The 24,469-nt window shown below is 40.9% G+C and overlaps 1 protein-coding gene across 1 annotated transcript in view; it reads right to left on the reverse strand.

Moving 5' to 3' along the window:
• LOC145411622 (glutamate receptor 1-like) overlaps window positions 1–24,469 on the reverse strand; it is an 863,839-nt gene that overhangs the window by 272,027 nt on the left and 567,343 nt on the right. Inside the window, exon 6 of the mRNA XM_080281630.1 lies at window positions 11,162–11,282. Coding sequence (XP_080137756.1) covers window positions 11,162–11,282 — 121 coding nt within the window. The remainder of the gene's footprint in view (window positions 1–11,161; window positions 11,283–24,469) is intronic.

Genomic DNA, 24,469 nt, shown 5'->3' on the forward strand with positions numbered 1-24,469 from the left:
ATGATAGAATTGATAGGGAAGCTTTGTGTACTGTTTTAAGATTGTATGGACTTGATGGTAGGTTACTAAAAGGGGTGAAAAGTTTTTATGTAAATAGTAGAGCGTGTGTAAGAGTGGGAAATACTGTGAGTGTTTGGTTTCCCGTGAGAGTGGGGCTGCGGCAGGGATGTGTGATGTCACCTTGGTTGTTTAATATTTATATGGATGGTGTTGTAAGGGAGGTGAATGCAAGAGTTTTAGGTGGAGGTCTGCGTCAGGTGAATGTTGATGATAAAGCGTGGAATCTGAAGCAGCTGCTGTTTGCAGATGATACTGCACTGGTGGCTGATTCAGAGGAGAGATTGAGATAGTTGGTAGAGGAGTTTGGAAGGGTGTGTGAAAGGAGGAAATTGAAAGTAAATGAGAATAAGAGTAAAGTGATGAAATGTATGAGGTCGGAAGATGGTAGGAGGATGAATATGGTTTTGAATGGTGAGTTGCTTGAGGAGGTAGAGTGTTTTAAGTATTTAGGGTCACTTGTTGCTGTAGATGGAAGAAAAGATGCTGAAGTGTAGTTTAGAATGAATGAAGTAAGAAAGGTGCTGGGAGGAATGAAAAAAGTGTTTAGATATCGTTCACTCAGAATGGATGTAAAGAGAAGACTGTATGAGGGTGATGTGGTACCGACTGCGTTATATGGGGCTGAAACATGGAATATGGGTGTAGCAGAGAGGAAAAGTTTGAATGTAATGGAGATTAGGTGTCTGAGGAGTAAGTGTGGAGTGACATATATGGACTGAGTGAGAAATGATGAAGTGCGAAGGAGAACTGTAGTTGTTCGGGAGATGGCTGATCGAGTTGAGCAGAGGGTGTTGCGATGGTTTGGACATATGGAGAGAATGGATGATGAGTGACTGGTGAAAAAAATAACTAGATCTGATGTGAGAGGTGTAAGGCTGAGAGGGAGACCACGAACAGGATGGATGGACAGTGTGAAGAGAGTGTTGGATGCAAGAGCGATGTCTGTTGAGCAAGGAAGAGTGGTTGTGCATGAGAGAAATAAATGGAGAAAAATTGTGAATGAATAAATGATGACACAGCCCTGAGGGGATATTCTCCCACATTTGGTCTGATCAGCTAATCATGTCAGGTGCGGGTAACGGGATGGGTCTATTATGAAGTGGCACGGGTAAACCAGCTCTGCTGTCCAGCCCTACTGCGGATGTCACTGATTGCACTGCGCAGTTGACTCTCGTGCGGCGTGGTGTGGTGAGGATCTGTCCCTTCTCCACTTTGGGGCTAAGAAGCGAATGAATGTGTTTGAGTGGATGAGTAAATTGGGAGTGTGTCATCCTGTCTGGGCTACCTCCCTTTCCTTGGGGGAAGCAGCCTAGGTATATAGATAGATTTCTGCAGGTAGTAGGTGAGGGCGCTCACCATCCACTCACTCGATGTAGTGCCGCTTTGGGTGACTGCCCTCTCCTCTCTTCCATCCTTCCTCTTCTGTCTTTCTTTCCTTCATTCTTTCCTCTTCCTTCTGCCTATGGGTGACTTTACACTCCCTCTTCTGTCTTTCTTTCCTTCATTCTTTCCTCTTCCTTCTGCCCGTGGGTGACTCTACACTGAGTGACAAGCCAAATGGTTTCCTGTACACCAGGAAACCATTTGTTATGCTGGGTGGTAACTATATAACCAAATATTGGCGTCTGGTGGTTTAGCGGGTAATTAAGGCACTCCAATCGCATTGAGCTTGTGTAGTTTTATAGCCAACGGGGTGGTTGGGGTTTATTGCTCATGTAGTACCACTATGAGTGAGGCTGGTCACTTTAGTCTTTAATGTCAGGACCAACTTGCCTAGCTCCGGACTCCTCCGCTCCTAATGGGCCGACATAGTACTGGATGATGGATGGATGGATGGATATCTCTACAGCAAGAAAAGGTTCCAGAAGACTGGAGACTAGCCAGTTAACGCCTTTTTATAAATAAGGATGTAGATATCAGCCAATTATCTATAGATCAACTAGCTGAACCTCTGTCTTAGGAAAAATCATTTAATCATTAATAACAGAGAGAACAGTTGAATTCCTGGAATCTAATAACATAATTGGTAACAGCCAACACGGTCTTAGGTCTCGGAGATCATGCCTCATAATCCTAATCGCGTTTTATGATAAGCTTTTTACAATTAGTGATAGTGCCAGGTCCCTAGTTATAATCTTTTTAGATCCGCAGAAAGCCTTTGACAAAGTACAACAATAATTAATGAGAAAGATAAGGTTACTTTGAATCGACGGAAACATTCATAGGCTGATAGGTGGCTGGTTAAGTGACAGAAAACAACGCATTTTAATAAATGAAGTCAAGTCAGACTGGACTCCTGTGAGAAGCCGTATTCCTCAGGGATTAGTGTCTCATAATGTGCGGTATATTATCCTTATCGATGTTGGTTTAAAACAACTTCAAAAATCCCCAAACCTATGTAAAATCAACAAGACAAAATTGGTATTGAAAATGACCTTAATATAATTGCTGAATGGTCAGAAAAATGGCAAATGCCATTCTTTTTAAGTAAATGCCAGCTACTGCGATGTGGGGCAAAAAACAAAAGTATTATTATGAATTTCAAGGCTAGATAAATAGTAAGTCCTCACAACTAACAGATTTAGAAATAATAATATCAAAATATTGTGATCCCTCTATATAAAAGTATAGTTAGGCCACATTTAGAGTTTGGAGCTAAATTTTGGGCACCATATCTGGTCAAACATATAGAGAAAAGAAGCTGTACATTGTAAGGCCATAAAGTTAGTCCCTTCTCTGAGGAATAAACCATACCTTAAGGAACTGAATTAATTATCTCTTAGAAAACGAAGATTCAGGGGTCATGTAACTGAATGTTAGAAGATACTAAGTAGCTTTAGCCATATCGAATCAAAAAATAAATTTAAAGTTATTACCTGGATCACGACTCGAAAAAAGGGCATGCAAAGAAGATTAATCGTAAAACAGATAAATTCTAAAACCTTCCTCGCCTCCTTCATTGTAAATTGTTGGGAAAAAATCCATAGAAACGTTGTCGAAAGAACAACCCACAATTAGTCTTAAAAAGAGTTTGAATATAAATCTTGATGCGATCAGAATCATATAAATAGAAAAGTAGTGCTTATCCTTATATTATGTGCACATGTACAGTTGTATATGTACTAGTATGCATACGAAAAAGTGTGTTCACTTTATCTGGGGAGAAGAGAATAGAGTGGTGATCCGTGATCTGACGGGGCCTGACCTGACCAGACCTGAGTACACATGTAGTAGGTGCTGCTCTTGCCTTCACAATCATTTCTTTTTCTTGTCTGTATTCCCTGGACAAGGAAAGATGGTAAAGTATGTATATTATATGTTATATATTATATATTTTGCATCTATCAACCAGTCAAAATCTTCCACAGGAGTACCCACTAATGTTTAATAATATCCAGATGAATCCTGCATCATCCTTGAACATGCTTGGGATTTCATTCACAAGGGACTTATCTTGGAAAGATCATATTGCATCTCTTGTAAAGTCTGCTTCCAAGAGATTGGGTGTGCTAAGCCGACTCCGTGCCTTTTTTACTCCTGCACAGTTGTTGACTTTAAACACGGGTTTTATTCGCCCCCTATTAGAGTACAACTCCCATGTGTGGGGAGGCTCGCCAAATACAGCTCTTCTTAATAGGGTGGAGTCAAAGGCTATTCGTCTCGACTCTCCTCCTCTTACTGGCTCCCTTCAACCTTTGTCTCTTCGCTGCAATGTTGTCTCTTTACCTCTTTTCTATCGCTGCATCAATGGTCACTGCTACTGTGAACTGTCTGCTTGCATCCCTCCATCTCTAAGACGTAGCACCCGTCAAGCAACAAATCGTCATCCCTTTGTTGTCCAACTTTCTAAGGCAAGAGTTAACCATTACTCTCAGTCCTTCATTTATCCAACTGGTCAACTCTGGAACTGTCTCCCTCTGTCTGTATTTCATACTTCCTATGATCTCCAGTCTTTCAAACGCAGTGTGTCCAAGCATCTCGAAATGAATGGATAATGAATTTGGCTCTGTTTTGTATTGTTTTTGTTTATTTCTTGGAGGGAACGTTCATGCGGGCTCCGCCTTATATATATATATATATATATATATATATATATACAGACAGACAGACAGACGGAGAGACATGTAAATCAAAAGCTAAAAATTCGTCAGAGCTATACGAATGTCAGAGAGTATGTTTCCTTTTCATACTCCTGTGTTGTGGATTCCATATTACGATTAATTTAAAAATTCACAGGAGATTCTGGAGACAGTAAGTGCATATATATATATATATATATATATATATATATGTGTGTGTGTGTGTGTGTGTGTGTGTGTGTGTGTGTGTGTGTGTGTATCGCTGAAATTAAGGGACTGACGAGTTCACTACGAGGACGTATTTTTTCCTATTAATATTGCTAACAACAGACGAATTTATTCAGCCTATGGAAAGCCGTCCCGCAGTGAAGTAACCTCTCTTTCGAAAAGGCTGTCCAAAAGTGAAATAGTACCTCATCGAAGTGAAGGAGGTAAATAATGTCTTTCCGTGAGTAGAAAGATGAAAATACGTAATAGATCCAAGCACTCAGTGGGTTTTTACCCATTAATCTGGTGAGTTCTTTACAGTTTTCCTATTATTTCCTGGCAGTTTTACTAGCATATTGAAGACTTTTCTTACACGATGGGTATAAAAGACCTTCATTTAACTCTTCAGCTAAAAAAAAAAAAATGCCTAAAAATTAAATCGTCAGGAGGTAACAGAAATAACCCAACAGAACAGGTCCTCCTAAAAGTGGGTTAAAGGAGCTATTTCCTAGCCAGTTCAATACCAGTGGCCTCCCATAAGACGAAGAAGACTGTCTTTCAGTAGCAAGAAGTTAATGCGTCATTACAATAAAATGGTTGGCTACTTGAGTCTAATGACGTGTTCTCTCTCTCTCTCTCTTTATATATATATATATATATATATATATATATATATATATATATCTATATATATAAGTAATCCCTGTACTTTCCGGAAGCCCATTTCCGGACTCCCCACTTACTGGACATTGTGGGCCTGGACCTTCGGAACCCATAAATGGCCAAAAAAAAGAAAAAAAATCCTCCCAAAATCCAAATATTTTCCCACCCTTATTTTGAAATTGCTGAGCGCCGCGCGGTGCCAAGCAGCTGTTTACACCACCGCCACTCCCCCCTTCCCTCCTCCCCCCTCCCCCCTCCCCAGTCACGGTTGCCATTTGGTATTTTTCATTACCAAATGTGGGCCAATTTGGTACTGAAAAGTTCGTTTGGTAGTGAATCAGCATGATCCATTACCAAACAGATCTTTCACATGTATGATGACATAGAGAATGGAGACGTGGACTGTCTGCTTTCTTTCATTAATCTGCTATAGTAGTACTCGCGTAAATTTGCGCCTGTTGTGTGGCCCGCACCTGTGTACAGTGTTGCCACGTTTTCTATACCGTTATCTCTCTCTCTCTCTCTCTCTCTCTCTCCTGGCGGGAGATGTGAGCCACCCTGAGTACTTTTGATTCTTTTATAAGTTATTTATAATTGTGCTTTCATTTGTTAATTTGGTTTTGTTATATTTAGTGATATTTATCATTTTTTGTATACGGCGACAGATGACCCGTTATTGCAGTACCATGACTGATTTTCATTCATTCTCTTTCCCCTTCCTCCATCTCTCTCTCAGCCTGACAATGCCTCCACCACCACCACCCCCCATCATGCCGACAATTCATTTAACCTTGCCCCTCTCCTGCCTGCCTCTCTCTCTCTCTCTCTCTCTCTCTCTCTCTCTCTCTCTCTCATTGCAAGAGACATTTTGGATATTTTCTTTGACATCATATTGTATATATTGTAAATTTGATATCATTTCCACACCACCCTTGAGGTCAAGGCCACCGACTGGGTGTGGAAGTGTTGCCGCTCGCGAGTGAATAATGATTTTTTTTTTTTTTTTTACTTCGGTATTAGCATATGCCTACTATTTTGTCCTACATATTAGCTTATGATTATAAATGTGATTATTCCTCGCCCTTAAAATTATGGTAAAAGCCAGTAAATGCGAGCATTTTTCCCTAGCAACACCTGTACAAGCTATGCTTGAGTCTATGGAGGGGTACGTACTTTACCTTAGGCCAGACTGGGTGTGTCAGTGTTGCCACTCACAAGAATTATATGAATTATTTCTTTTACTTTGGATATTGGCATATTTCTTCTTTTTTCAGGCTCATTATTACCCATCCTAAAACTACGCTAAAAACCATTAAAATGACTACAATTTCCATTAGCAACACTGTACAATATGTATGCCATGTTTCTGTGTTACTGTATAAATATTTTATGCATAATAAGATTACTGTTGATTCATCCATCATAATACAGAAGTGTAAGTTTTATTCATCTGAATTTATCGTATTTGTGATGCCTTGTACATAAATAGCTTCTGTTTCACATCACAAGTTGGGGAAACGTGGCACCATTGTACACAGGTGCGGGCCACACCACAGCCGCAAATTTACCAGAGTCCTACTATAGCATAGATAGCGCAAAAATATACATGCTGCTGAAGAGAGTGATTATTTCCTTTTGTACATATAATTAATCAAAAATAAATGCTTCCTTTAAGAATTTGGTAATGAAAAGTTAAATCTGGTAATGAAAATTGAGGAGTTTGGTTATGTGGCCAAGTTCAGATCTGGCAACCCTGTCCCCAGTTACTGCCTAACTTTCGTTCAGGGAAGACGTCCATTGCAGTGGATGCCACACGTGCTCGTTTTTTATGAATAAACTGCAATGCCTTGCCACTAGACCACATGGGAATTTACAGTGTTGTGCAGTGTTAAGAAATTAGAATTTAGAGTGCAAAGGATTAAGTGTGGAGTGAGTGTGGAGTGCAAAGTGGTGGTTCAAACTGGCGCTTGAAACTGGCATGGTGCAGTTAACCTGCCCCATCCTCGCCGATTTTCCACAACTAACTTCCCCCAATCCCACCAGATTTTGGATATATATATATTTTTTGGCTCAAACCTCTGCTTTTGGTGAGAAACGACGGCAGATCACAGAGAAAGTGTGTACCTGGGACTAGAAAAGGACAAAACAGGTAAGCCATCACACACCTGGTACCATATTCTGTAAAGGCGCACAGCTGCTCTCCCGTTTTCTATGGTTGAGGTACGTATTGGAAATCATTCAGAATTGGTAGATATTTATCAATTTGGAACAAAATAACATGTAGTACAAGCATATATTGGTTTTCACACAAAAATATAGGCGAAATAAGCATTGTTCCATTGAGTGAGCATAACAAAATCGCCCAAATCGGTCACAAATGATTTGCTATGACTGTTGTTTCAACATACGTTTCATTTTCTCTACTTACATAATACTTTTCCACTAACATTATACCAGTTTCCACTTTACAGAACTGTTATCACATATTTACAGCCCTTAAGATTATATTTAGCATAATATTAGCGCATATTTACATAGTAAGCAAACTCGCTATGACTGTTTCAATTTACATTCTCTTTTTTTCAACCTATATAATACTTTTCCACTAACATTATACCCGTTTCCACTTTATAGAGCTGTTATCACATATTTACAGGCCTTACAATTATATTGCGTAATATTATCGTATATGTACAATGAAAGACAAAACTATCTTCCCAGTTCCGTCCAAAGATGCTTTACACCTGGCGAAAAACAATGAAAACCCAGTCTCTACTACTGCGTGTTGCAAATGGTTCGATTTTTGCACTATATGTTCGTGAAACTTTGGGAAGATAGTTGTGATAGTGAGTGAACTCGCAATGACTTGTTTGAACTTACACTCTATTTTTCAACTTATATAATACTTTTCCACTAACATTGCACCCGTTTCCACTTTATATAATTGTTATCACATATATACAGGCCTTACTATTTTATTGAGTCATATTATCGCATATGTACATAGTGAGTGAACTTGCTACGACTTGTTTCAACTTACACTCTATTTTTCAACTTATATAATACTTTTCCACTAACATTACATCCGTTTCCACTGTATATAAATATCACATAGTTATAGGCCTTACTATTATGATGAGTGTCATAATATCACATATGTACAGGCCTTACTTTTACAGTGAACGTAATATTATCGGAAGCACACACAGTATCAGTAATGTAACAAGGTGTGATATTCCTAGTCTGGATGGGGAGGAGAGGGTGGTGGGGGAGGTTGGGGAGGTGAAGAGCGGTGCCCTTCCCCACTCGTGCTCCTCTTCCCTCTCTCTTTTCCTTTCCCCTTTCCCTTCTTCCTTTCCCCACATCACGGGACTGTGAGGAGGAAGTGCGGGAATATTGCGGGGTGAAAGACATGCTGGGGAGCAGCTCCTTCTCGCCTGCCTCCTGCCCCAAATGCTCGCGCTGCCTCCTTCCCACCACCACTATCCCTTTCACCGCCCACTCACGCCACACCACTTTCCCTTTCACCCCTCACTCCCCACTCGGGCCTTCCCCAGGCAACACAGAGGGACCATACTTTATTTTCCTTCTTGCCGCACCTTGCCTGCGTATACATACCAAAAGTCACGCGTGACATTTGAAAAATGTGCAATTGACGGACCTTGCAGTTGCAATTAACGTATGGATTCATCGTCAGGTGTCACCATGACAAAACATGAGAATGTATCTATATGTCATCGGGACACCTTGGGTTAAGATGTATGTGCAGTGTTAAACAATTACAACTCACAGTGCAAAGAAATAAGTGTAGCACAACACTGGATTACTATACGTGCTTCAAGAGCATTTTCAAAACTACCAGAGCCTTAGAGAGTTAGAGGAGGTGGCCACAGACATGCTGTAAGTACAGTACCCTGTACACTGCTAGGCCTAAGTATTTTCCATACTCACTTCTAATTCCTCAGTATCTGATTCCTTTTCATTTATTTCATGCTTTATGTCCATTATTGGTGTGAATAGGGTGTTAAATAGGTTTTAAAAAGTGCTATGCATGTCCAGTAGGGAGTTATTTAGGTGGCTTTCAAAGTTAGGCTGGGTTAAGGTCTTTAAGTACCATCCCAGGAGCCAGGGGCCCACTTTCTGGAAGGGACCACTTTCTGGACATGCCTTTGGCTCTATTACATCGGATAGTGGAGGGATTATATATATATATATATATATATATATATATATATATATATATATATATATATATATGTGTATATATATATGTATATATATATATATATATATATATATATATATATATATATATATATATATATACTGTATATAGTAAAAGTCTTTTAATCTGGAATGCAGTAGCCCACGGATCTTCCGGATTATCAGAATTTCCAGACTATCGGACAGGTACCTGACAATGTTCAAAACACCCCCCCAGAAATAAAGTACACTATGGACAATGGGCTGGGTGAACATCCGGGACCACCTGAATGTCGGCTTGGGTGTGGAATTGGATAGTTCGGCACACCACTTTTGGCTGTTTTTTTTTTTGTATTTTTCGATTTTCTCCCGATTTTTCTCGAATTTTTACCAAAATTAGTTAAAATGTCCTTGGGCTGAAAATTCCGAACCATTGGGTTTTCTGAACCATCGGATGCCGGATTATCGGAAGTTCACTGTATATATATGGGGAGCATTTTTCAAGTAATAGAAAAATTTGAAATTGGCGACTGTGGGTCATCAGTGCCACTACTCTGTGTGTGTGTGTGTGTGTGTGTGTGTGTGTGTGTGTGTGTGTGTGTGTGTGTGTGTGTGTGTGAAAGTTTCTATCTGAAGGAGAATACGATCCTCCGTGTAGGGAAGATCCTATCCCAATCCACAAATGTCAGTTAAGGTGATGTGGTTGGTTAGAAGAAAACGGGGCATGGCGAGAGTGAAACTGATGGGATGATCAAGCAGCAGGGGTGAGGTAATAAACACTGAGGGAAAGATAATAAGGAAGTAAATGGATGAACAGATGAGACAGATTTGCATTTATAGACTGCTCAATGGTCATTAAGAAGTACAAGAAGAGTAGGTTAATGGGGAGGCAAGTATAAGGTTATAAATTATAAGGGAAAGGTAATGAAGGAAATCTGAAAGGGGATGTAAACCGAAAAGCAAAAAAAAATAAAATAAAATAAACTGTGCCTTACGAGTACACTAAAATCATTAACAGGTGAAAGAAAGGGAGATGTGGGTAAAGAGAGTGAGTGGGGTATGGTGATAATTTCAGGTGCGAGGAGATAGACGGTGAGAGCAAGGTGAATTGGGAGTCCTCGAATGAACAGAAAGATTTATGTCTGCCGACTGCACGAGCATATTGGGAGAGTGATACTTAATTAGCTGATCGGGGGGTAGGTGTAGAGTGAAAAATGTTGCGGGAAAGATGGAGAAGTAAATATCTAAACAGAACGGATATATTTATGTCTACGTACTTTATCAATTGGGAAATGTGAGTGTGTTTAAGTACTTGGGTAGTGTGATGAGTAAGGATAGAAGTCTAGAGGGTGAATGCTTGAAATGGTACAACATGGAAGGAAGGTTGCTGGTTCCTTGAAAGCAGTGATAAGAAACAGGGAAGTGAGCATGGAAGTGAAAAAGTTACTACATGATGGTATTGTGATACCAACCCTAACCTATGGAAGTGAAGCTTGGACCTTGTTGAAGGAACAGAATTCAAGAGTGAGAGCAGTGGAAATGAGTTATTTGTGAGGAGCATGTGCAATTACAGTCATGGAGAAACGGACTGACAAATGAGGAAGTGAAGGAGCGTTGTGGTGTGGGTGGATGTAATAGAAAGCGTTAGGAGAAACACAGTGAGGTGGTTTGGCCATATGGAGAGGAAGGAGAATGAAAGACTGACGAGGGGAGTGTGTGTGTGAGTGAGGTGGAGGTGGGGAGAGGGAGGGGGGGCCAATGAAGAGATGGAGGGATGGAGTGGAGAGGTATATGAGAGAGGGGGTGATGGGATATAGTACGGTGGGTTGAATGGACGAATTTGTCAAAAACGAAAAGTAACATGAGATGGATAGAAAATTTATCCTGAGAATAATCAAAATAAAATGGAGTGTGGAGTGGGTGTGTGGTGGTGGTGGGGCGATACTCACAAGGCCGGACATGAGGTAGTGGTAGTTGCGGCGACCTATATGCACGTCACGCACGTGGCTAATGATGAGGCTCTTGGCCATCTCAGTGCTGCAGTCCAACACCACGTACTTATGAGACCACCTGAAGGAAAACAATGAGAAGCACAAGTGAGTATGTAGATAGCTCTTTTCACCAATGAGTAGGGTGAGTAGATTATGTGGAGTGTGTATCAGGATATACATCTGTTGCTTGAAAATGAAGAGCTCCAAATCACAAAAATTTGTGCAAACTTTATGACAGCAGTACCATGAAAGACGAATAACCTCTGGGTAGAGAAATGTAAATAATAATCCCCAGCATTACATTGCAGGAATTAAGGAAGACATAGCAAGGACTGAAGAGGGGGTGAGACACGGGAGGATGATGGCCTTCCCACTGTTCTTATGAAGTTGTGGACTGCAGTCGAGGGGGGGGGGGTGCAGACCAGGCTCTGTGATGTGGTCCAATGGAACACACCGACCGTTGCCAAATGAATTCAAATGTATTTTATTGTCTTGGAAATGGTCTTGCAAAATGACTTCGGATGTACGTCATTGTCTTGGAAATGGTATGGTACACCTATCCATGAATATTTTTCTTGAACTCACCATAGTTACAGAGCAATTGTGACTGGAAATATCCCAGCTGAGAGAAAATCAGCATCTACATCAAGCCAATGCTTGAGCATGAAGTACTACTTTCGATGGTTTATTTCATCTTCCAAGTTCTTCCATAAGTGAATTTTGGCCAAACATTCCTTTTCTTAAAGAACCAGTTATTCTAGAAAAATCTGGACCTTCTTGGGTACAGTAAATGGATCAGAAAGAGCTTGAATATCGTACAACATAGTTGCTGCTTCTTAATTTCTGAACACGACATGTGTAAATGAAGACGAAAGATAGCTTAGTATGCCATCAAAATATGTAATTCTGCTCCTACTAAGAACCTGACGGTAAGATTTTCCAAATCTTCTCATATGAGGTAAGCAGCATGCCCTCAGAGCCATCTTTATGAAGTAAGTCACATTCCTCTGCTTAAAGATGCTGTTAATCTTGTACTATATGAACTATCAAAGTAATTCTTGAAATGTTTAGATGTCAAAGTACTATGAAGATCATGGAAAACGTTTTTATGTCAAATTTGCAATAATGTAAAAGGAAAGACTTCAAGAACTTCTGGGATCTTCTAGTTAGTCTTCTTGTTAAAAATTTCTCACAAAAAATTGTAAATAAGAGAATTAGACCTACGCTAGATGCAAACCAATATGAACAAGCTAGATTTTGGACTGGTTATTCAATAATGGACAATATACAATTGATAGTCACATGACTGAGAAAATCTCAGGAAAAAAAAAAAAAACGTGCATGACATGGATGAAAAGGAAATCAGGATTAACAATGAGTGATTAAGTAATCTCAGACATGTTGACCACATAGTTCTTTTCAGTGAATCAGGGGACGAACCATAACAGCTGATCTGAAAGAAGATAGACTATCAGCAGGCTTGGAAATTTATACAATGAAGAAAATTTTATCATAGCAGGTGGGAATACCCACCATCCACTCACTCGATGTAGACCTGCCTTAAGGTGATTCTATAATGAGTGACAATCCAAATGTTTCACTGCAGCCCACATACTTAGTCAAATGGGAGGGATGTTCATTGATCACATAATTCCACTTGGAGATGAGTAATGCTGGTCACCCTCGCAATAATAGTTAAGACTGAGTAGCACTGGGTTTCTGCGCAGCTGATGGGGCAGAAAAGAACTGGATGAAGGATAAATGGATGGGGAAATTAAATTTACCAGCGATATTTAGGCCCTTCCAGCAAATATAAGAGATACACTATTACTAAGGAAGGTAGTTCAGGAAGATCTCCTTTGTGACCATGAATCAGATAAAAAATAAATAAATAAATAAATGTGTTGCATGGATTTGAGGAATTAAATACCTACATGGAGGATAGGCAACTGTCATTATGTCGAAAAGGGATGATATATAATGAATGTATCTTTCCCATTCCAGTTTATTATCTAGAAAAATATAGCATAGCAAAATCATGGGAACGAATGCCTACAGGCGCTCAGAAGTTAATGGAAAGAATTATTGTAACTGTCGCATGGAAATAAAAAGTGTTACCTAGGTAAGAGAACAGGTGAAGGTCGACAATGAAATATAATTACCAAGAGATGCAATAAGAGGAAACGCTAGAGACAGAACAAGATGACAAGATGTGAGCTGGATATTCGCTGGGACTGGACGCAACAAGTTAATAGCCAATCCATCAGAGTAAAAAAAGATGGGAGAGTCCTTTGCCCTTCATTGTGCTTTCAGCTGCAGCTGCTGATGATGATATGTCAGCATACACACACACACACACACACATAAGGCACGGAGGAGACCAGACGCACGCCGACATCGCTCCATACACGGCCAACTTGGCCAGTGGCATTACCTAAAATAGTATGAGTCAAGCTCTGTACTAGGTTAGACTAAATGGTGTTCTAATAAAAAAAAAAAAAAAAAGTTTTAAAGCAAGTCTAGTTCAAACAGAAAAGTAAACAAGCAGCGCAAGAATGCGCACAATCAGCTGATCTTTGTTTAGTCTACAATCTGCCCCAGGGAATGTAAGTACCATATGTGCTTTTAGTACTGAAAAATGACCACATACTTTAGTAAAGCAAATTTTGAAAAGAAAAGGGATAAAGGTAGAAAGCAGGACGATGATTTCTACCAAGAACTGGTTGAAATGGAGACTCACAATAAACTGGTTGAGCGAGTACACAGGCTTGAGACTGAATTTCAAAATGAAATTGATGAAATTAAGAAACAGATGCACTTGGAAAAGAAAGAAATAGAAAAATTAGGAAAGGAAGTCAACAAGAAAGACATACCCATAGGTGAGGGAACAGTTGAAGTGGGTACACTTAGGAGGAAAATTAGTGAAATGGCAAGTACAGTAGTCAACCACGAGAGTATTATGGAAGAGTTCAAAAATGATACAGAGACACAGCAGTGAAAGGGCATATAATAATTACAAACAGGCAAGAAACGATTATACAGGAATAAGGAGGGAAGCCCAAAAACAGTTTGAGGAAGATATCATAAATAAAAGTAGTGATCAACCAAAGCTATTTTACAGCTACATCAGAACAAAAACCAAAGTAAAAGATAAAATACGATCCATTACGGACGATGGAATCTTCTATACACAAGAGAAGGATATTTGTGAAGCACTAAACAAGAATTTCCAAAAAGTTTTTACAGAGGAAAAAAAATTTGAGAGGGATTATGTGGAACATGCATGCCCACACATACTACCAGATATACAAACATCAGAAAAAGAAATACAGGAGGAGCTAAGTAAATTAGACAAATGAAAAGCAAATGGTCCTGATGAAATTTCATGTTGAGTGCTACGTGAATGTGCAAAGGAGTTAAGTAAACCATTATTTTTAATTTTCAAGAAATCCTTGAGTCAAGGTAAACTACCTGATATTGGACGAAAGCAAACATTGTTCCCTTATTCAAGAAAGGGAATAGACAAAATCCACTTAACTACCGACCAATATCACTAACCAGTGTTGTAAGCAAGGTATTAGAAAAGCTTATAAGAAAAGCTTGGGTAAATCATCTAGAAGAACACAATATGATAACAGAAAGACAGTTTGGTTTCAGAAAAGGAAACTCATGTGTTACTAATCTGTTGAGCTACTATGACAAAGTAAAAGACACATTACAGGAAAGAGAAGGATGGGTGGACAGTATCAATTTAGATTTCAAGAAAGCATTTGACAAAGTACCACACCAAAGACTTTTATGGAAACTGTACCATCAAGGAGGAACTCGAGGCAAACTGTATTGTTGGATGCAAGATTTTCTCATGAAAAGAAAAATGAGAACAGTACTAAGGGGAAATTACTCATCATGGAAAGAAGTGACTTGTGGAGTACCATAGGGCTCAGTGCTGGCACCAATCATATTTTTAGTGTATATAAACGATATAGACAGTAACACTGGAAATGAAAGCTATCTAAATATGTTTGCAGATGATGAAAAAATGCAAAGGAAAATTACTAACACAGACTCTTGTAAAGAGCTACAAGAAGAATTAAATAAACTTCATGAATGGTGTAATACATGGAAAATGGAATTCAATGTGGACAAGTGTTTTCGTTTTCGTTTTTAAAGGCTCCAACATGCTTGCATGTGTCGGTCTTGGTCACCTAATGGCGGCTCTCCACGCTGCACGATCCATTGCAGCCTCCCTGTTCAGTGCCTTAACCCTAAGGTCACACTTAATGACCTCGTCCCATGTCTTTCTCGGTCTACCCCTCATAACCCCACCCCCAATATTAAAACTTCTCACCTTCCTCACCCAATTATCATCCCCCATCCTCTCCACATGTCCAAACCACCTCAATCTACCTCTCCTCATCACAACACCAATACACTCCAGTCCCATCCTACCTCTCAACTCTTCCATTGTAAACCCAGCCCCTCCAGGCCTTGGACGCAGGGACGCACTGCACATCCACCTAATCATTGTCATTTCTATATGTCTGAGCCGGCGAATATCTTCCTCCTTCACTGCCCAGGTCTCACTGCCATACAGCATTACACTCCTAACACATGCTGCATACAAAGACCCCTTAGCACGTAGGGAGAGCCCTCTCAATGTCAGGAGAGGCAAGAGCTCCCTGAACTTCTTCCAACCACTTCTCACCCTAGCCACAGGGCTAGCTCCAGCCCCACCTCCAGCACACAACATGTCTCCCAAATAACAAAACTCTTCCACACACTCAAGAGATTCACCAGCAAGTTCAATCCTTTCACGTCTGACAATCTCCACCTGCTCACCCCGGCACGCCGTACACATAAAATCAGCATTATCTCGCAGTCTACCTCTGATACCACTACATCTCTTATGCACCCATTTATCACACACACCGCACAAGATGGAATTGCTTCCCACGCCCTTGTGGCAAACTGCACATGGCCACTCTCCCTCGTCATGTAATCAAGTTTGGTAAAAGTGGAAAAAGACCTGATTGGGATTATATGTTAGGAAATAAAACCCTACACACATCAGAAAGAGAGAAGGACCTAGGTGTGATTGTCAATAACAGACTATCTCCGACTGACCACATCAGTGAGAAGGTACGGAACATGTATACACTGCTTGCCAATATTAGAATAGCGTTTACATACATAAATGAAGCCATGCTAAGAAAGATAATAACATCATTCATCAGACCAACCCCGGAGTATGCATCAGTAGTCTGGAGTCCTCATCTCAAAAAACACATAGACAAGATTGAAAAAGTTCAAAGGGCCGCTACAAGATGGATACCAAGCTTAAGGGACCTAAGCTACGAAGAAAGACTAAATAAACTGAATCTACCAACACTACAGGAGAGAAGGAAAAGAGGTGACATGATTATGCTATATAAATGCATATCAGGGAAGGAGAAAATAGACATAAATGATTACTTAACGTATGGGGAAGCATCAGCAAGAGGACACTGCAAAAAAATTGCATAAAAAGAGAGGAGATAAAGACGTAAGGAAATTTAGCTTCCCAAATAGAGCAATTGATCAGTGGAATGCACTACCGAATGAAATAGTGTGTGTCAAAACAATTCACAAATTTAAAGACATGTAAAATAAATATGGTTTAAGACAAGGGACAGTACAAGCTTGACTCATTCCTGAAAAGATACAATTAGGTAAGAACAATTAGGTAAGAACACACATACACACATGCACGCGCGAGTGCACACATCTATCTACCTACCTACCTGTCTATAATTCTATCTGTGTCTGTTTTTGTATATGTATGTATGTATCTATCTGTCTATCTGTGCGCATCTATCTATCAATCTCTCTCTCTCTCTCTCTCTCTCTCTGTATATATATATATATATATATATATATATATATATATATATATATATATATATATATATATACACACACACACACACACACACACACACACACACACACACACACACACACATCTCTCTCTCTCTCTCTCTCTCTCTAGCCAGGCACCATAATCCCGTAAGGGGTGATCGTTTGTCTTAGAGTTTTACGGGGAGGGACACTAACCCTCTCCGAACTCTTTTGCTGACACTTAGGGAATACATATCTGATGGTTATATGATTACCACCCAACACTTTACGTAAATGGTTTCCAGGTTTACACGAAACCATTTGGCCTATGACTCAATGTAAAGTCACCTGTAAAGAAAACAAGAATGATAAGCGACAGGAAGAAATGGAAGAACTAGGAAAAGAGAGGGCAGACACAGAAAAAAAAAAAAAAAAGTGATAAAGGTAAAGGAAGAAGTAGGCAGCACTACATCAAATGAGTGGATGATGGTCGCCACCACGTACCACCTTTACACTTTCACACCTATCGAAAAATATCGAGTCACTAGTATAGTAAACTGCACAGATCACATTCATCTTAATTCTGCAACACCGCATTAACACCAAAGTTTTTATACACAATCAATAATACAACCAGGATCAGGGTTACACAAGAAACAAACACTAGCACTGATTCACATTAGGATGCACAGCCCACTTCCCTCGGCCCACATTTCGCACTGCATTCTTTCTATTTATGTTATGCAGACTGAATGGAACTCCATATCAGCTTCTCATGTTTTAACAGGTAAATCAACCAGTCATAACATGACAATGGTGCACTGAAGATGAAATTAAAAATTCAATCTTTTCCCATTTTCACACTATTTGAAATAATATCCACTCACTAATCACGAATTATAAAAAAATCGCATCATAATACCATTACACAGTAACATGACCGATAAAATAATACTGTAGAGCAAAGGTCCAGGGCACTCAGCGCATATATTTGTTTTTCTACTGTACTATATGACGATTAATTACATTATCATCAAATGCAACCTGCTCAAGGCTGCACAAGAAGCATTTTAAGTATCCGAGTATCTGAAATAATAACTACACACTTCAAGATTCATGAACAGATCGTATCATATTAGGACACCACTGCCACATGATCGACAAAATAATACTGTATTGCAAAGGCCAAGGGCACTCACCAGTACAATTTCTGTAAGACTTGATTTCTTCATTCCAACATCTTCATTAACACAACCAGGGTCAGAGCTGCACAAGATGGAATCACCAGCCCTACACACACACACACACACACACACACACACGCACGCACACACAGCTACGTCTGTCTATCTATCTATCTATATATATATATATATATATATATATATATATATATATATATATATATATATATATATAGATAGATATATATAGATAGATAGATAGATAGATATATATATATATTATATCGCCAGATGCCTTAATCCCGTAACGGGTGGCCACAAACAAATCGCCTCCATGTAGCCCTGTCCCCTGCCATTTCACTGCCATGCTCCCAGCTGACACCCCCCTCTCTCATATACCTCTCCACTCCATTTCTCCATCTCATCCTTGGCCTCCCCTCCCTCTCCCCCCCTCCACCTCACTCACATACACTCTCCTCATCAGTCTCTCTCTTTCCATCCTCTCCACATGTCCAAACCAGCTCAGTGTGTTTCTCCTAATGCTTCCTATCACATCAGCATCTACCTTACATCACAACGGTCCTTCACTTTGTGGCGTACATGACACCACAAAGTATTGTACCTCACATTTCATCAATACACGTGGTTTCCTTCCCTCGTGGCTTTTTCCTCATTTTACCTACACATGTGGTTTCCGTCCCTCATGGCTTTTCCCCACCTTGATCTCGGAATTAGCATCGCTTCTGGTGCCACTACCAATAGAATTCAATTTCTCTTCCCTCCTCACCTGTAGTGGTGCCTAATTTGTATATTCATGTGACCTAGGCCTGCCGGTGCTCCGCCCACCTCATTAGGGGGCTTAAAACTGGGCGTACGACCTAGCTCCGGCCTTCTTTCCACTCAGAACTTCACCCAGCTACTACCTGCCTTGCTGTTCCTCTCTCTTGGTAAAATCTGGCCACGTGGTACAACTTTACATATACGATACACATAAACACAACAGCCCAGCACTCCCACTTCTCACAAAACTCATTACTCATATTCTTAGTCTGTAACTATTGATTCAAGTAATTGATCTACACACGCTGTAATGTAATGGCCTTGTACCATTTTGAAATCATGCAATAAATCTGTATTGTTCCAAGTCAGTAATCACTGCCTTGTCTATTTCTTCCCAACATATTGGCGTTTATTTATCCTAGCCATTTGCCTTGGTGTAGCCCGTAGTAAAATATATATCCTCATAACTAAAAACGACACAGTGATGACCCCAACCTTAACACTCCACATTGGTGGCTTCCCAGAGTGTTTGAACAACATGGATACCTACCACACATCCGACTATCCTTCCTACATTCACGTACGGTATTAACACATGGTTGACACAAGTTGATGACGAGTGGCAAGAAGATACCAGTGATGATGACAAGTTCAGAGCAGTTGTCTGCACTCTCCCAGCTCAAGTAGCTGCCCTTGTACAGGACGTACTCCTCAAATCACCTACAGGGACAGATATAAAATCCTGAAGGACAGTCTGCTGCAGTCCCTGGGCAAATCAAAGCAGGCACTTTTAATGGAGCTAGATGCCATTTTCTCCCAATAGCAGTGTCCCTCGGCTCTCCCTGCCCACATTCAAGCCACTCTTACGGCAGCTGGGGCCACACTATCAGATGACCTCCTCCGGCACTGACTCCTCCAGCTCATGCCACCAGACTTCCAACTCCATCTAGCATCCCTGAGCACTGGCACGTCCCTTACTGAGTTCATCAAGAGGATGGACACTCTTTACGAAACTCAACAGCATTGCGCTAACCATCCAGTAAGTGCACACACCTTTTTTTTTCCCCTGTCATAGCCCCCAGTGCTACCCGTAGTGAAACAGTGGTGTCAGTGAACAGTGTTGCAAACAAAAACGGTTCCACGTCAGAGTTGGAAAGTAATATAAGTGGCTTCGCCACTCAGACCCCCAGTGTTGCAAATCATTCACCAGCCCCCCAAGGTTCCAACAGTGCTCCCCCAAAGAACCGTGGTCATAATGCGAATCCCCAAACAGCAAGGGATGATTTTGTGTTGTGTACCTATCACAAGTGCTTTGGCATGGAATCCAGATGATGTGCACCACCCTCCATATTCACAGGAAATGCATGTGGTGGGAGACAGTCCCAATAGTGTCTCCCACCACACACACCAAATGCCCCCTCAGTATCAGCACACCCAAAGCCACGACACGTTCCACTGGCTCCAGGGAACTACTGTCCTGTGGAGTTTCAGCTGTCGGCCCTAGACTACCTCCACTTGACCATGCAGCCTTGGTCTGGGAGCAGGAGGACGATCAGGAACTCCAAGAATTGCAACAAGCCATGACCTCACTTCAACTGCAACAGTTTGATGTCACTGGCACACCCCGGAAACTCTGGTATGACATATCATTCGGGACAGCATAGCCCTACTGTATATTCCCCAACGATTCCGAAGGCAAGTCTTTAGTCATTACTATGGCACACCCGGGCATTCGTGGCATGCACAGCTTACTTAGCTGGTAAGTGGTATGGCCAGGGATGAGGCGTGACACCACCAACTGGGTCCGAGCATGCATGGCGTGTCAGTCAGCAAAAGTGTATCGCCACACCAAGACATCACTCCAACCACTGCCCACACCAACTCGGTTTCCACACGGTCCACATTGACATCCTAGGCCCCCTCCCCGAATCTAGGGGTAACCGCTATATCTTAACTTGCATAGATAGAGTCACAAGGTGGGTCAAGGCCACACCCATACTGGATGCTACAACTGACCGTGTGGCATATCACTTCCTGACATCCTGGGTTGCTCGTTTTGGCGCCCTGCAGGTCATCATCACAAACCAAGGTCCCTAATTCGAATCTTGGGCCTGGCAGGACCTAATGGACTTCCTGGGTGCTAAACACCACAGAACCTCCGCATATCACCCTCAGGCAAATGGGATGATTGAGCGCTACCATCGTAGCCTGAAGGAAGCACTGAGGTCACTTCCTCACCCAGTGAATTGGGTGGCTGCACTGCCAGTCATCTTCCTAAAACGAAGGCCCATACCCTGTGATCACAAACCCAGACAAAACAGTCACGATATACAAACAGGGGAAACCATCCACAATCTCTACAGACAGAGTCAAGCCGGTCACACCACAAACCCAGTCATAGACAACACCCCACGCTTCATCCCCCAACCTTGCCAGCCCACCAACAACATGAACACAACCAACACCTCAAATTCCAGCACCAACTCCTACATGCACCACCCACCCACCCACACACACACATGCACACACCATCCCCTTGGTCAATTTGTACCCTCCTCTACCTGTCATCACCACACACCGACTCAGGCATCATACAGTACAGCAAACCACTACCACTGACGCAAACTCTCCCTCACTATCACCCACGCTACCGTCCACAAACCCTACCTCCAGCACTGAACCTACAACCACTAACTCACCCACTCCATCAACCTCACACAATCCTACCTCTCACATTACTCCCCCACCCACCACCCCTCAACCCATCCTTACACCTAATCCACCCTCTCCGTCAGCCCCAGCTCCCGCCCCTTACCCAGTTCTTAAACCTAGCCTACCGTCTCCGTCAACCTCAGGCAATCCTACCCCACACTTTTTCCCACCAGTCCCCACCCCTCCCCCAGTGAGTAAACCTCACCCATCAACACCTGTCATTCCCGTAATCCCCCCACCACTCACCAAAACCCTACAAACTACATCAATAACTACCACATTTACCTACACACAATCAGGCCATCTCAGCAAACCACCACAATTTCACACTCCAGCATAATCTGATACCAAAAAAAATAGGCAGACACTCTATGTTGTCACACCTACGTCGCATTCATATGATACAGATTTTGTGTGTGTGTGTTCCACCTCATACAATAGCTCAATTGTAAAGGAGGGCATAACTCTCTCATTCGTTTCCTCATAATAACAAAGCACTAGTCAAATTTTCGTACAGAAAGTTATGCCTGGCTACTATTGCCTAGTTTATAGTCATCCCCCCCCCCCCATTTAACACGTTACTCCATCACACATAGCGATGGAATGGATTTGTCATTAGAAATTCTCCCATCTATCACAACTGCTATTTGTAATTATCGCATCCAAATCACTTTCAAATGTTTGCTTACTTTGAAAATCTCTCTCTCTCTCTCTCTCTCTCTCTCTCTCTCTCTCTCTCTCTCTCTCTCTCTCTCTCTCTCTCTAATATATATATATATATATATATATATATATATATATCAATCAATCAATCAATTTTTTCCTGTAGCACCCTCGGGGATGCATAGGGCCTCGATGAACTCACACCACCACATCCTATCTTGTGCTAACTCCTCAAGATCTCCCCAACACTCATCTCCAGCTTCCCGTCTCATTGTCCTCACCCACGTCTCTTTTGGCCTTCCTCTACCTCTCCTACCAGGTGCCACCCACCCTGGTGTACCTCGTACTATTCCCTGTCTCCTATACACATGTCCTAGCCACTTCCATCGTGAGAATCTAACATATTCATCGATCGGCTGCACTCCCGTTATTTCTCTAATTCTACTATTTGGTATCCTTTCGCACCACTTAACTCCTAATATTCTTCTAAGTGCTTTATTTTCAAACACCAAGAATTTATTTTCCATAGTCACTGTGCTGTACCAAGACTCGTGTCCATAAATTAAGATACTCCTAACCATTACCTTATAAAGTTTGATTTTTGTATGCACAGAGAAATTGTTATTATTCCAAATATTTTTAAGCATTCCCATTGCCTGATTAGCCTTCTTTAACCTTTCCTCGAATTCAAAGTTCAAAGAACCATCCTTGGCTAAATAAGTACCTAAATATTTAAACCTATCAACTTGCTTTACAACCATACCTCCAATTACACATTCCTGCGCATTTTCCATATTCATATTGATTATTTCAGTTTTTCCACAATTAATAACCAAACCCACCTTGCGACCTTCACTCACCAAACAGTCCAACACTCTCTGCATCTCTTCTGGCCCATCACAAATCAAAACTATATCATCTGCAGAATCTAAATCCAAAAGTTTCCTGTTCTCTCCCCAAAGTATACCTGCACCGGTTTCTGTTCCAACACGTTTCATAATGTAATCAATGACCAATATAAATAGTAAAGGCGATAGAACACCACCTTGAATTACTCCGGACTTGACTTCAAACGAATCACTCAGACAACCATCAACCATCACTTTACAAAATGTGTCCTCATGCATGTTCATAATGACCCTCACAAACTCCTCTGGTATTCCATAATGTCTCATGATCTTCCCCATAGACTCTCTCGAAACACTATCAAAAGCCTTTTCAAAATCAACAAAACAAAGACTTAACGGTACTCTCATTTCATTAACTTGCTGCATCAAATGCCTAACTATAAAGATCTGATCATTGCAACCACGTCCCTTTCTAAAACCAGCCTGTTCATCCCTCAGAATACCCTCAACCACCGGCTCCAACCTATTTAACAACACTCTACTGAAAACTTTCAAAGCTATCGGTGACAAAGAGATTCCCCTCCAATTACCACATTCACTCAGGTCTCCTTTCTTCGGAACTTTAACAATTACACCATTCTTCCAAACTGATGGTAGTAACCCCGTCACCCATATCTTATTGAATAGCTTGGTCAAGATCATTATTAATCTATCTCCCTCCACTTTAAACATTTCAGGAAATAAACCATCCTCCCCTGGTGCCTTATTATTCTTTAACTGTTTTACTGCTTTCTCCACTTCTGCAAGCCTCAACTCTCCTGTTTCTATATTTAAATCTTCCTGAGCAGACGGTATATCCTCTTCTGGTGGTATTGGTCTATTAAGAACTGTCTCAAAATGCTCTTTCCATCTATTTTTAATATCTCCACCTTTGGTCAATAAATTTCCTTCCCTGTCTCTAATTGGTATTTCCTTGCGTTTACCTGCATTACCACTCAGTTCTCTAATCGATTCATATGCTATTCTTTGACTCTGTCCATATATATATATATATATATATATATATATATATATATATATATATATATATATATATATATATATATATATATATATATATAATGTGTACCCTAATCATCTTTTTTTCTCTCTTTTCTTCATGTTTTATTGCCATAAAACGGAGAGGGGGGGGGGAGAGCTGT

This window comes from Coenobita brevimanus, chromosome 90 (assembly GCF_032717465.1).
Source record: "Coenobita brevimanus isolate Jiangsu-jjx chromosome 90, ASM3271746v2, whole genome shotgun sequence".
Classification (NCBI taxonomy): domain Eukaryota; kingdom Metazoa; phylum Arthropoda; class Malacostraca; order Decapoda; family Coenobitidae; genus Coenobita; species Coenobita brevimanus.